The 14,639-nt window shown below is 51.6% G+C and overlaps 3 protein-coding genes across 3 annotated transcripts, besides 1 other annotated feature; 2 read left to right on the top strand and 1 right to left on the bottom strand.

The window, feature by feature from the left end:
• Positions 1–2,503: 2,503 nt before the first annotated feature.
• Positions 2,504–3,995, bottom strand: EKO05_0006073 (Peptide chain release factor 1, mitochondrial; the record flags this gene model as incomplete). Its single annotated transcript, XM_038939621.2, has 3 exons — positions 2,504–3,490; positions 3,542–3,717; positions 3,767–3,995. The coding sequence occupies 3 exons, from the start codon at positions 3,993–3,995 to the stop codon at positions 2,504–2,506; spliced, it is 1,392 nt and encodes a 463-aa protein (XP_038799080.2).
• A 316-nt stretch (positions 3,996–4,311) lies between these two features.
• EKO05_0006072 (uncharacterized protein) lies at positions 4,312–6,192 on the top strand (the record flags this gene model as incomplete). Its single annotated transcript, XM_038939788.1, has 3 exons — positions 4,312–4,464; positions 4,515–4,883; positions 4,933–6,192. 3 exons carry the CDS (start codon positions 4,312–4,314, stop codon positions 6,190–6,192), a joined length of 1,782 nt encoding a protein of 593 aa, XP_038799079.1.
• A 547-nt stretch (positions 6,193–6,739) lies between these two features.
• Positions 6,740–6,766: a tandem repeat.
• Positions 6,767–8,843: 2,077 nt separating this feature from the next.
• EKO05_0006071 (ATP-binding cassette transporter snq2) lies at positions 8,844–13,758 on the top strand (the record flags this gene model as incomplete). The annotated part of the gene is made up of 3 exons (XM_038939716.2): positions 8,844–13,158; positions 13,213–13,548; positions 13,598–13,758. The coding sequence occupies 3 exons, from the start codon at positions 8,844–8,846 to the stop codon at positions 13,756–13,758; spliced, it is 4,812 nt and encodes a 1,603-aa protein (XP_038799078.2).
• Positions 13,759–14,639: the final 881 nt, after the last annotated feature.

Below are 14,639 nucleotides of genomic sequence, written 5' to 3'. Positions count from 1 at the left end.
GCACAGAATTGAGGGCAACGAGGCTGCTTAAATTTAGTTCTAAGACTGTGACAGCCTGAAGGTGGACTTACAACAGAGCCAGACCCATGACCGATAAAACCCCTCCCACATGATCAATTTTCTTTAGAATAGCAAGTCGAGAGAAGCCATTCGCGCGAGTATGAGCTTGTAGGAAGTATGTAAGCAACAGGCCAATGCCCACGACCCCGTTGAAGATCAACGAAACGCAAGGACCCCAGCGCCAACCGACCGTCCAATCTCGATGTGACCACAACTCCACATATACCAGGTATGAGCAGAACGGATGAACAAAGGCTGTGACTAATGCCAACGAATAGCCGCGATATTTAATGAAAACCACCTCTGCAAGACTTGCTCACGTCAGTGGGATTCTGGCGGCACAGCAGACAAACACGTACCCAACCAAGCCAGTAAGCTCTCCAATCGCGGCGCCAACCCCCGAAAGCACCATTCCCACTATGGCTTTCGCAAAACCCTGTGCTGAGCCCACAAGAGCACAGCTCAGACAGATCGAGAATGATCCGAACAAGGCAATGTAGCGTTTGCCGAACAGATTTGGAGATATCCAGCATATGGACAGGTTGCGGCGATGGCGAGGACGTTGGCGATCGGTAACCAAACGATACCACGCGTTATCCCCAGATCCGCCCGTGAAATAAAAGCTGATCAGCGAGCCTGAAGAGTCAGCTACTCGAGCCGATGGTGTAGATGAAAGTGTTGCATACCGGTGTACAGCGCTGCGAGGAAAATTGCCGATTATATACTGCGAATACTCCATATGACCTTCCCATCAGAATCGTCGCCCTTACCGCTGCGGTGCTCTTCATGTCTACACCAGACAGAGTTTGTTCCTTGCGCAAGTTCATCGATGAGTCGTTCGTTTTGACATGTTCGACATAGTTGATGTCCTGCTTCTCATGGTCCGAGGTTGATGTAGCCATGTTGGACCATCAGCTTCAGTGTCAGAGTGTTGCGTAACTTAGGGGTGTTTTGATGGAAAGAGGTAGACAAAGTGTTTGAGCCCTTCAAGGAAATGCTTTATGATGGTCGACCTCCCTTTAGTTCACTATATTGTGCTGAGATCAGGCCCCTCCACTCTCCGGCTAACGTACTCTTGCTGATTTAGACCAAGAAACCTACTCTGGACGTGCCGCCAGTGCAATGTAGCGTACCGTAGCCCGCACTAAAGGGCCCACTTTGTTTGTCAATTTGACGAGAACCTGGGGTAACTACCTTAGTGATTGCGGGGAAATTGTTGTGGGGCCGCAATCAATGGCCTCGATCTTCTCATGACTTCTAAATGTTGTTGTTACGACTGACTAGAATGGAGCGAATACCTGCATGGCAACGATGACTGGGACTTTTCAGTAAATCCACACCAATCCCCGCAACAAGGTTGAGACAAGAACCATGCGGTCCTCAAGAAATACCTCCACCATGGCCCGCGGTGAATGTAGAGAGTCGCGGCTGAAAGCTTGGTGGAAAGAGGGGGTGGTCACGGGTCTAATGCGGCCAATCACAAAGATTCGAGTCTTAACTGTCGCAACTTGCGACAGGAACGGTAGTGTGTTCACGAGAACGTGTTCGTCTGAGCTCGGTTGCTGTATCGGGTGGGGGGCGTGTTCGTGACGTGCTAGCTATTGTTGCTCAGCTCTGAATTGCCCAGACCCTGGTTGACAGCGATTGCATTGATGTGGGAGAAGCTCGAACTCTGCAAACCTTTAGAAGTCAACGTTTGTGTTGATTGAATAGAAGAAGCTCTTTTTTTTTGGTCAATCAGTCGCGTAGAACATTAAAAAATCAGCGAATCCTCACTGAATCATACCCTACAAATAGTAGAATAACAAAGCATAACGTAGTTATATCTTATAAGACTTAGCTATCTTATAGAAGAATACTTCTTTTATAAAGTTATATAGAAATATTCTTTTATTTTATAGTAAGGAAGTAGTAAAAGAGATATTCTACTTCCTCTTTATAGCAGCTTTCTACACATACTATGTTAGTAGCAGAATAAATATAATTATTATAAAAAGTAGATAACTATATAGGACCTTACTTGTACTATAAGATAGTATAGATTCTATAACTTAATCTAGGTTGCGTAGCTAGGGAGTCTACGCTGAAGTAAGAGGTGTGTTTTAGTTGGTAAGGGCGCGCGATCGGCTAAAAAAAACGAGCTCCTTCGTATGGCTTTTGATGTCACGGGTCCCCCCAGACGTATGCTGTGGAACCTGAGTCGTACCTGAATTTCCCTGGATCCGATGTCTAACATTGTGACAGTAAGTGATGCCTCATTGTGTTAGCCTCAACGGGCGATCTTCGGTAATTGAAAATCACGCTCATGTTCGAAGAGTGAGTTAGCCTCAACGTATATTTCGCCTGAGTGATGGTGTAGACCGGGTCTGGAATACCTCCCGACACTGGTAGCATATGCAGGAGTCGCGCACGGAAAGTACTAGTGAAGTCGAAGCGAGCCAGGTCACTTGGTCGCGCCCTCTTCAGCGATCAAACCTTCAACGTCTCGTTCCATGAGCCAGCTGCGGACGCTGTCCATGACCTTTTCGAGCGTCTGACCGCCAGCCATCACATCGTCGAGATCGTGTACCGTGGTGCCGCTCCTGTGGTCGGTAACTCGTTGTTGTCCGTAGTTGTACGTTCGTATCTTATCTCCACGGCCCATCTTAGCCACACCGATGACGCTTCGACGCATTGCCACGATCTCGTCTTCGCGCTTTTCACGTCTTGCCTGGGCGATGCGGGAGCGAAGCAGTGCCCAGGCCTTTTCCTTGTTCTTCGACTGAGATCGCGAGTCCTGCATTGCGACTACTGTGTTGGTCGGTATGTGGGTGAGTCGAACGGCCGATTCGGTCTTGTTGACGTGCTGGCCACCAGCTCCACTGGCTCTCATGACTTCCTGCCTGACCTCTTTGATGTCGATGTAGTAGTCGCTCTCGGGGTCGTCAAAGTCTTCTTGCGCTGCTGCGTTCTCTTGCAGACTAGGCAGCACGTGGACCGAGGCTGCGCTGGTATGTGTCCTCCCCTTAGTCTCGGTAGCTGGCACTCGTTGGACGCGGTGCACACCTGCCTCGCATCTGAAGATACCATACGCGTTCTCGTTCTCGACCTCGAAGATGGCTTCAGAGAGCGGGACGCCGGCCTCACCGGTGCCGTTGATGTTTTCATACTTCACAATGCTCGTCCGAAGGTTGTTGCGGTTGCAGAAGGCTTGGTACATGCGGAACAGGTCGCCGGCGAAAATGGCGGCCTCGGATCCTCCAGCGCCTGGCCGTATCTCGATCAGACACGGGAGATGTGCGAACGGATGCACCGGCACGAGCGAGGTGACGAGGCTCTGGGAGGCGTTGACGAGGTCGGTGCGCGTCTCTGCGAGGTCGTCGGCGGCGAGCTCGCGTAGCTCAGGGTCCGTCGTCGAGTCGTGTATCAGCGAGGTGAGCTCTGTGACAGACTTTAGCCCATATCAGCAGCCGTCGTTCACGCCTCAAGGTACTCCACCTACCTCGTTGGCTTTGTCCCACCTCTCCAAAGCATTCACAATGGAGCTGTACTCGCCCAACTTTTTCGCAGATTTCGTGTCGAAGCCATTGGCGAGCTTTTCTGCGAGGCTTCTGTGCTCAAAGGCAATGTTGCGAGCTCGAGAGAGGAGAGCAGGTGGTATTGACTCTGAAGTGGCAGCTTGTGCACAGTCAGCAGGAGCTCACAAGCACTGCAATCGTCGTCTTACTTGTAGACTGATGACGTAATAGGCGTCGTGTCAACGGCCTTGCAATGCGCGTGAGACAGCTGCGGCAGACCCACGGCGTTGGCAGCATACTGTGTTCTCGGCGTGGAAGCGTGACGGAAAAATGCGTGCACCAGACGCAATCAGACGCGCTTTCCGAATCGCGCGAGCACAATCGGAAGGAGCGCTGGCACGTGATGGCGTTTGACTTTCGTTGCGCGGCGGGCATCATCAACTTCAACTTCTGACCACCTTCCTAATTTGGATTCGATCCCTCAATCGGCGGCAGACACTACCACAGATCCACGCCAGACAATCCGAGGCAACATGGAGGAGCTGCCAGCGAAATCGGCACTTCGCCCTTTTCCCGACGGCATCGCGTATCTCCGGGTATAACCGTTGACTATATCATGAGCGAATGCCATCCCCATACCCCGCGTATTTGCTATCAAGCACCACAATAGAAGTGTTTGAATCATCGCTTGTGCACAAGATACGAAGAGAGCAAGCAAATATCACGCCCATTGACACGAGAACATCGACCAGCCATGGCCACCGTTTACCCCCACCCTGAACCTCAGTTTGTGCACTTTTCCAGTCGCCGCTCCGTTGTACACAGTACGAAAGGAATCGTCTCATGCACTCAGCCTCTCGCAACCGCTGCTGGCATCGACATCCTGCGGAAAGGCGGCAATGCCGCGGTATGACGTAATGCTGTCCCTGTGAACGATAGTATGCTGATTAGGAACAGGACGCAGCAGTGGCCGTTGCAGCAGCTATCAACGTCACTGAGCCTGGGTCCACTGGCATCGGTGGTGACATGTTCTGTCTCTTTTACGATGCCAAGACCAAGAAGGTGTCCGCTATGAACGGATCTGGACGCTCTGGCGCAGCCGTCACACTTGACAGAATCAGGAAAGACCTCAAGATCCAAGATGGCGAGACCGGCGAGATCCCCATGGACAGCGTACACGCAGCGACAGTGCCTGGTGCAGCCGCAGGTTGGGTCGATTGCCACGAGCGCTTCGGCAGCGGCAAAGTGAGCCTGGAAGAGATTCTTGCGCCAGCTATCGACCTGGCTGAAAACGGCTTCCCTGTTTCTGAGTTATCCGCCACATTTGTGAGCATCCTGAAATGCGCGTGTGCGGCATATGCTGATTTCAATACAGTGGGCGCAAAGTGAATCAGCGCTCAGGAAAGCATCACCAAACGGACATGAGATGCTGAAAAAGGACTCATCAGCAAAGGACGGCTGTAGGGCGCCGAAGGCTGGTGAAGTCATGAAGAACCCTACCATTGCTAACACGTTCAAACTGCTTGCAAAGCATGGCAAGAAGGGCTTCTACGAGGGTGAAGTCGCTGAGCAGCTTGTAAAGGTTGTGTCCGATCTTGGCGGCTACCTCACCCTGGACGATTTGAAGCATCACGCGGAAACTGGCTCTGAGCCTGTAGACCCTATTTCGCTCAAGTATACCGGCCAAGGTGTTGGTGAGTCTACTAATGGTGGCATCGAGCTTTGGGAACACCCTCCAAATGGCCAAGGCATCGTCGCACTGATGGCACTTGGTATCATCCAGGAGCTTGAAAAGCAAGGCAAGATCTCGAAGTGGGGCCTGAAAGACCACAACACAGCCCAGCATCTCCACGCCACCATCGACGCTCTCCGCATTGCCTTTGCAGATGCGCACTGGTTTGTCACCGACCCGAATGTTGTCAAGGTGCCATCTGCCGAGCTTATCTCGCAAGAGTACCTCGCTGAACGTGCCAAACTCTTTGATCCTAAGAAGGCCGCCGAGACCCCAGTCCACGGCTCGCCGGCTCACCTCCGAAGCGATACCGTATATTTCTGCTGCACTGACCAGGAAGGCAATGGAATCTCGTTCATCAACAGTAACTACGGCGGCTTTGGCACTGCCATTATCCCCAAGGGCTGCGGCTTTACTCTGCAGAACCGCGGTGCAAACTTCAATCTCACAAAGGGACACCCCAACGAGCTCGCGCCCCGGAAGCGACCGTACCACACCATCATCCCCGGTCTTACGACTTACAGTGACGGTAGCTTGCACTCTGTCTACGGCGTCATGGGCGGCTTCATGCAACCCCAGGGTCACGTGCAGGTCCTGCTGAACCAGGAAGTCTTCAAACTGAACCCGCAAGCGGCACTTGACTCGCCGCGCTTCTGCATTGGCGCCGGTATGCCGAGCACTGATGGCAAGCTGACAGACGCGACAGTATACCTCGAGGAAGGCATCGACGCCAAAGTCGTCGAGGAGTTGAGAGCGCTGGGTCATAATGTCAAGCAGCTAAGTGGGTACGGACGAGGCATGTTCGGTCGCGGGCAGATCATTCGGAGGCATACAGATGATGGGTTGACTGTCTGGAGCGGTGGAAGCGATTTGAGGGGTGATGGCGCTGCTGTCCCACTCTAATATTCTGTTCACGATATGTCCTGACGGAATGGGTATCACATACCTCGTACATCGCTATAATGACAGGTGAACTTCAAAATTGCACTAGTGTAACTTTGAATGAACAATGCGATTGTGTAAAATTCTGATGTGTGGGATTGGCCGATTGGCCAATACAAGGCGAATGCCCCACTTCCAAACGGCGGCCGTGCTAGAATCGAGGCACATGCAAACGAATCCACACACTTTCGCAAGTGTCTAATTTACTACCCATATTATATTGGATAAAACTTCTTTATTTCATCAAAGTCGGTTTGGCCGAGGTAAGCATCACTCGCTTCCATATATCAAGCATGATCTAACATCACACCAGTGGTTATGGCGTGTGACTCAAGCGACACCAGCAATGCTGTTAAGCTTCATCCGCATTAGCGGTTGAGCATTCTCATAGGGTTTCCCTGCGAGGGGTACGTTTCACTCATCACCTTATATTATATCAATTACTAACATGTACAAGTTCGAATCCCTCAGCCGACAACATTCTTTTTTGCCCGTACATCTGAATGGATCTTTTTTTTGTTCTTTCTTTCTTTCTCCGAAGCACGTCCCGCGCGCTAGAGCCAAGCATTCGGCCACACGTGCTATCACAGCATCACAGACTATTCGTACCTACATCAACATCTGTGCCATGCTTCCCGCGCAACGCGCTGTCTTGTCACTGTATTTGATATCTGAAGTGCGTGCTCTCTACCAGAACTTCGACGTTCGCAAAAGCACGTTTTGTCGTTGCAAAGCATCAACAATAAGATATAGGCAACGCGATCAATACTAAGAAAGAAAATTTCCAACGTGCACTGAGAGGGTCAGACGTGCAACATTACTGGTCGCAAGTCAACATTGTTCTGGACTTAGTGGAGCGATGCCGCTCTACGTAGCCATTTGCATAACCCACTCTCAGTCCCTATGGAGCACCGTCGGCTTTCAGGACACTGAATAATTCGGTGTCCAACACACCGTTAATCTGCCTGCTATCGCCCCTACTGGACGCAAAGAAGTAACGGCAGCATATCAAGACAAGCATTGACAAGATTAAAAAGAGATGAATATGAGTTGAAGGAAGATTGGCAACAGCTAAGCATTGAAGGTAACAGCAAAATTTGACTAGGGTTTTCGAATTCCTTAGCTGACGATATTCTTTTTGCCATTTTTTAATTACCATCACGCTTTCCTTGTGGCGTGGCTGGCTTTCGAGGTGGGGTGGTGAGGACGCTTGACCAATGGAAGGGGTTTGGAACATTGGAACAGCGACCGGGGCATGAACGGGGTAGCATATAAGACTGAGTCATGGTGAGACTGAGCGAGAGCGCAGCTGAAGTCCGCAGTTAAAGTGGTTTTGGCGTTGCCAAAATTTGCGTCGACCTTGACTTGCACTTCAGCATCAATACACACATAAATCGTTTCTCATTTCACCCAGCACTATCATCAGCCGTGCTCCCCTACCATGTCCATGGTTTGCACACGAATGCCACCACCGTTTCAGAACACACCATCGCTCTGCCAGAGCCGCATCTCAATGTGTTGGCGTCTACGACACGCTTTATCCGCAGTTGCATTCTATACTGTATTCGTGTGAAGTGACGTTTACTATTTCTACCTTGTGATTAAGCTCCACTTTCATTATGTGACATATGCTACCTGTGGACCCTAGCGTACTATCTGTGGTTGGCTTTTTTTCAAATGGTCCTTGCTTTGCGGGCGTACTGTGGCTTTCAAGACAGGTTGTTGCTGATGCGTCTTTGTACCACCATTGAACAGATTAATGTCTGAGTTTTCGAGCGCCAAACGCGGAGGTACGCATCGTAATTGCGACTACAGGGTCAAGACATAGACGTTTGCAGAATCTCGGAAAACGTGAAGGCTCAAGACTTAACATCGACGAGGAAAACTGGGAAGAGTTGGTTTACCGCGGAGTACTTGGCAATGACACGCATTGTTGATGACGTCTTCATAGGAGGCGCACAGTAGGATTAAAGACAAGCATTGGCATCGTCATCCCTATCGTGCATCCCTGTGAGGATCACATCTCACTTCTGGGCAATGTCGAGATCGCGATTCGTGGATGGGGAACTGGGCGAGTGAGAGGGTGCCATGTCTTCGGTTAAAGGACTCCGGGGCCTCTGCAACCCGTGAGACGTCTGTCTTTGCCTGAATGCGGAGACAAGCATTGAGGCTGAAGGGACGAGAAAGCCAATCGATCGAAGATTGGGGGGCTGCATCTAGGTTGTCGGTCTTTACAAGCACCGACGCGAAGGTCAAGCACCGACACTGCATGCAACAACGCGACTATGACGACACCACTTCCCAATTCTAAACAATGCAACAAACTAAACGCGTCCAAAATGGCGGCAGCAGCGTGTTGGTACGCGCAGGGGTGCTTCTCGAATGTGACTTTGTACGCTTTAATAAACAACTTGGTCGGGATCCTCGCTACCTGTAGACATCTCGGAATCTTAATCACCTTTACACCATCGTTCACAGGGCCCGCTGTCTCATCTACTAACAACCCACACCGATTGGCCAGTGAAACGATCGCTCGTCCCTGTACCGGTATTATCTCCAGCGGACTTCAAGATTTTGGGATCTGATAACCGCAGGGACACCTGAGCCCTAAGATGACATCTAATGAGCCACCAACACCGGCTGGGTCTCATACTCTTGAACGCTCTGTAGACACACCGGTAGAGCCACGTCAACCACCCTCACATATTGGCACACATTCTGCGACTCCAGCGGCACCCAGTACCCACCACGAAACCGCTAACGGTGGGACCTTTATCAATAATGCGCTCCACACCTCAAGCGCAAGTTATTACGGTGGACGAGGATCTGGTCTGTTCTCAGCATCAAGCAATGGTACAGCATTTCCATCGCCGGATGCTGTCGACAATCGCGTTCTCGAATCCAGCGAAGAAACTTTGAAGGAGCCGAAGGCGGAGCGCGAAGAACAGATAGTTCCTGATCTTGTACACAGCGACTCTTCCTCAGACTCGGAACACGAAGAACCTGGAGATTATGCGGCAATCAAGCCAGCTTCGTCAGTCACGAGGCCTACGTTACAGTCAACGCAGTCTAAGCCGATGACTGAAGAGGACGTTTTCCGTTTTCTGTCAAGAAGAAGGACCAGCCAGAGCAATGGCCTGGGGCGAAGAGATACACGAGCTACTGCATCGAGCGCCGATGAGGAGCAAGATGAGATCAACAAGCTGATGTCAAGAATGTTTGGGCACACACGTCAGGAAGCATCAGAAGAAGAAAAGACACGTCATGTTGGTGTAGTGTTCAAGAACCTTACCGTCAAAGGTCAGGGCCTTGGGGCCGCGCTGCAGCCCTCGGTTGGTGATTTCTTCATGAATCCTGTACGGCTCATCAAAAACCTTGTAACTCGTGGACCTAAAGCAGCTGCTGGAAAGCCACCCGTTCGCACACTGATTGACGATTTCTCGGGATGCATCAAGCCAGGAGAGATGCTTCTCGTTCTAGGACGGCCTGGTAGTGGATGCAGTACATTCCTGAAGATGCTTGGTAACCAACGGTTTGGTTATGAAGAGATTACTGGCCAAGTCAAGTATGGTGGAACTGATGCTGACGAGATGGCTAAGAAGTACAGGAGCGAGGTGCTCTACAACCCAGAAGATGACCTCCACTATGCCACCCTGAAAGTCAAAGATACGATCAAATTTGCGCTGAAAACCCGCACACCAGGCAAAGATTCTCGAAAAGAGGGAGAATCGCGAGCGGATTACGTCAAGGAGTTCCTCCGTGTCGTTACCAAACTGTTCTGGATCGAGCATACAATGGACACCAAGGTCGGTAACGAGTTCGTCCGTGGCGTATCTGGTGGTGAGAAGAAGCGCGTTTCCATCGCGGAGGCTATGATCACGAAGGCATCCGCACAATCGTGGGACAACTCTACCCGTGGACTGGACGCCTCCACAGCCCTGGAATATGTACAGAGTCTGCGATCACTCACCAACATGGCCAATATCTCCACGAGTGTTGCTTTGTACCAGGCTGGCGAGTCGCTGTACGACCTATTTGACAAGGTCCTCTTGATCCATGAGGGCCGATGTTGTTACTTTGGTCCTTCTGATCGTGCTGCGGAATACTTCAAGGACCTAGGGTTCCATCAACCAGACCGCTGGACGACTGCTGATTTCTTGACGTCAGTCACCGACGATCATGAGCGTCACATCAAGGACGGCTACGAAGACCGTATTCCTCGAACTGGCGCCCAGTTTGGCAAGGCTTTCTTCGACAGCCAACAACACCAGGACAACCTTGCCGAGATAGAGGAGTTCGAAAAGGAGACCCAGCGTATGATGGAGGACCGTCGTGCTGCTGCAACCAAAGCAACGAAGAAGAAGAACTTCACGTTGCCCTTCCACAAGCAAGTCATGGCTTGTACTAAGCGCCAGTTCTTGGTCATGATTGGTGACCCACAATCTTTGGGTGGCAAGTGGGGAGGCATCTTTTTTCAGGCTCTGATCGTTGGATCCTTGTTCTTCAATCTGCCGAACACTGCTGCAGGTGTCTTCCCTCGTGGTGGTGTGATCTTCTTCATGCTGCTGTTCAATGCACTTCTTGCTCTGGCTGAGTTGACTTCTGCCTTTGAAAGTCGACCGATTCTGCTGAAGCACAAGAGCTTCTCTTTCTATCGCCCTGCCGCGTATGCGATTGCTCAGACTGTCGTCGACGTTCCTCTCGTCCTTGTCCAGGTCGTCATCTTCGATTTAGTGGTCTACTTTATGGCCAGCCTGCAACGCACAGCATCACAGTTTTTCATCTCGCTGTTGTTCCTTTGGATCATCACCATGACCATGTATGCATTCTTCCGAGCCATTGGATCCCTGGTAGGATCTCTCGACATTGCTACACGTATTACTGGTGTCGCCATCCAAGCGCTTGTTGTGTATACCGGCTATTTGATACCTCCGAGCAAGATGCATCCTTGGTTCAGTTGGTTACGATGGATTAACCCTATTCAATACGGATTCGAAGGCCTCTTGGTCAACGAATTCTACAACCTCGAAATTCAGTGCACGCCACCATACATCGCCCCACAAGTGCCCGGTGCACAGGAGCAATACCAGTCTTGCGCGATTCTAGGTAGCAGACCGGGTTCACTGACTGTAGCCGGTGCAGACTACGCCGAAGCCGCTTTTGGTTATTCGCGCAGCCATCTGTGGCGTAACTTCGGCATCATCACAGGCATGTTCATCTTTTTTGTTTGTCTCACAGCAATTGGTATGGAGAGCCAGAAGCCCAACAAAGGCGGCGGCGCGGTTACCATTTTCAAGCGTGGTCAAGTGCCCAAATCCGTCGAAAAGGACATGGAGACTCAGAAGCCAAACGACGAAGAGTCTGGGAAGATCAAGACTGCTGCAGTCAACGAGAAGGCTGAAGGTAGTCAGGACTCTGACGACAGGCTGGGTGGCGTTGCAAAGAATGAAACCATCTTCACGTTCCAGAACATCACCTACACTATCCCGTATGAGAAGGGAGAACGCACCCTACTCAAGGATGTGCAAGGATACGTCAAGCCCGGAAAGTTAACAGCTCTGATGGGTGCCTCTGGCGCTGGAAAGACGACTCTACTAAATACTCTGGCGCAGCGTATTCGCTTCGGTGTGGTACATGGAGACTTTCTCGTCGACGGCAAACCTCTACCTTCTTCATTCCAACGGTCGACTGGTTTCGCTGAGCAAATGGATATTCACGAGTCGACAAGCACAGTGCGCGAGGCTTTGCGCTTTTCTGCACGCCTACGTCAGCCGAAAGATACCCCCATACAAGAAAAGTATGATTACGTTGAGACCATTATCGACCTGCTTGAGATGCGAGACATTGCAGGCGCTGCCATCGGCACAACTGGATCTGGACTAAACCAGGAGCAGCGTAAGAGGCTGACCATCGGCGTTGAACTTGCCAGCAAACCAGAACTGCTCATGTTCCTTGACGAGCCGACATCTGGACTCGACTCGGGTGCTGCTTTCAACATCGTCCGCTTCCTGCGCAAGCTTGCCGACGCTGGCCAGGCTATCCTCTGCACCATTCATCAACCGAGTGCAGTTCTTTTCGAACATTTCGACCAACTTCTTCTGCTGAAGTCTGGAGGTCGTACAGTCTATTTTGGCGATCTAGGTCACGACTCGGAAAAGCTCCTCAAGTACCTCGAGCACAACGGGGCCAAGAAGTGTCCACCACAGGAGAATCCTGCCGAATACATGCTTGAAGCGATAGGTGCCGGCAATCCCGATTATAAGGGCCAGGATTGGGGTGATGTATGGGCCAAATCCGAGGAGAACCAGAAGCTCGGCAAGGAGATCCAGGACATCGCTGCGAACCGGAAGTCTGCTTCAAAGAACAACGAAGCCAAAGACGACAGAGCATACGCCATGCCCTACATGACACAGTGGCTAGCCGTTGTGCAGCGCAATTTCGTGGCGATGTGGAGAGACCCCGACTATGTCCTTGGTATTGTCACGCTCCACATCATCACTGGCCTGTTCAACGGGTTCACTTTCTGGAATCTGGGACAATCACAAGTTGACATGCAGTCCCGATTGTTCTCGATCTTCATGACCCTGACCATCTCGCCGCCTCTGATCCAGCAACTACAGCCGCGTTTCATCAACATTCGATCGATTTACGAGTCGAGAGAGGGCAACGCGAAGATTTACTCGTGGACTGCATGGGTTTGGGGGGCCATTCTCAGTGAGATTCCGTACCGCATCGTTGCTGGTACAATCTACTGGTGCTGTTGGTATTTCCCGCCCGCGTTCCCCCGTGATACCTACACAGCAGCGAGTACCTGGCTCTTTGTTACGCTTTTCGAAATGTTTTACCTTGGCTTTGGTCAGGCCATTGCAGCTTTCGCTCCCAACGAGCTGCTTGCTTCGCTGCTCGTGCCGCTGTTCTTCACTTTCAGTAAGTCTATCTCTTTCCTCTACACGCTCTGGGCAGCATGCTAAAACCATACAGTCGTGTCTTTCTGCGGTGTAGTCGTTCCCTACGCCGGTCTACCCACCTTCTGGCAGGCCTGGATGTACTGGCTTACGCCTTTTAAGTACCTTCTTGAAGGCTTCCTCGCGCTGCTAGTCCAGGGCCAGGAGATCCGGTGCGACGCTAACGAGCTGGCGATCTTTCCTCCCCCACCCGGCCAAGACTGTCAGACGTATGCTGGGCAGTTCGCGCAGCAGGCAGGTGGGTACGTGGAAGCGCAGCCAGACGGGACATGTGGATACTGCCAGTTCGCCACCGGCGATGCATTTGCGGCCAGCTTCAACGTGTTCCCACGGTATATCTGGCGCGATTTTGGTACGTGTAAACTTTGTTGCGTAGGGGCTTCTCGCTAACAAGACGAAAGGCATCATGTGGATCTACATTTTCTTCAACTTTGCAGTCGTCTTCATTTGCACGTGGCTGTATCTCGGCGGTATGCGTCAGATTGTTTCAGTGTTCAAGCCCTCGGCGAGAAAGGAGAAGGCGGCGAAGAAAAATAAGACGCAGAATGGCGATGCTGCGTAGGTAGAGCTCGGTGTATTGTGTAGCGTAATCGTGTTCCTGCATTCGGGTGAAATCGTATCCCCGCGGCCGAGCCTTGGGTATGCCCGCCCAATTGGGCTTGGGTGCATTCCTATCCGCTTTTTGTATTCCCCGCGAAATACCTTTTCCGAAACATGTCTCCGAGGGTCGTGAGTCTGGTGTATTGTGGTGGAGGTAGGGCGTGACTGGTGGCTTTGCAGAGCTTTCCACGCGCACAGATAGTAATCGTTACGTCTAACAGAGCATGAATGAAGCGGTATTACTACCAGAAGGAAGTCCCGGTGGAGTCCTCAAGGTTGTCTTCTGTCCAAGGCGTGCGGCTCAAACGGCTGTGCGCTCTGACGTGACGGGAACGTACCGCAGCTGTCACAACCTGCATCTTCACGAATCGCACAGGACGCACGCGTGCGGCATTTCTCGAACTAGCCGGGGCATCATCAAGCAACCACATCTCGGCTGAAGCCAGGCCACTCCTCGCGCCCCGGCAAGGCCGCCGTTGCACTGTTGGACGAAATGCCTCAAATAGTTCCGATCCCCATGACGAGAGCAGTGTCTGCTACAGCCGCCCACCCGAGTAAGCTGTTTTTCTTTGGATGGTGCTGATCCACAGTTCAAGCACGGATGTTCTGGCCCACGAACTGGAATCGGAACAGCTGCTATCTGCACCGCTTCGCTGTGCGCCAGCCCTATCGACTATCGTGATTGTGCATGAGGGTGTTTGGCAGCGTTTCGGCGGTATTGCCGCGGCTTGCCAGCACGCAAGGTTGCCCAACTTCACCGTGGCTCCACGATAGTTTCGCCAGCGCTTCAAGACCTCAAGGGGACATCACGAGGGGCGCGTTTTCTTCCATTCCATTAGCAAT

The sequence above is a fragment of the Ascochyta rabiei genome, chromosome 9 (assembly GCF_004011695.2).
Source record: "Ascochyta rabiei chromosome 9, complete sequence".
Taxonomy (NCBI): Eukaryota; Fungi; Ascomycota; class Dothideomycetes; order Pleosporales; family Didymellaceae; genus Ascochyta; species Ascochyta rabiei.
The sequence above is the reverse complement of the archived record's forward strand: the minus strand, read 5'-3'. Positions and strand labels throughout refer to the sequence as shown.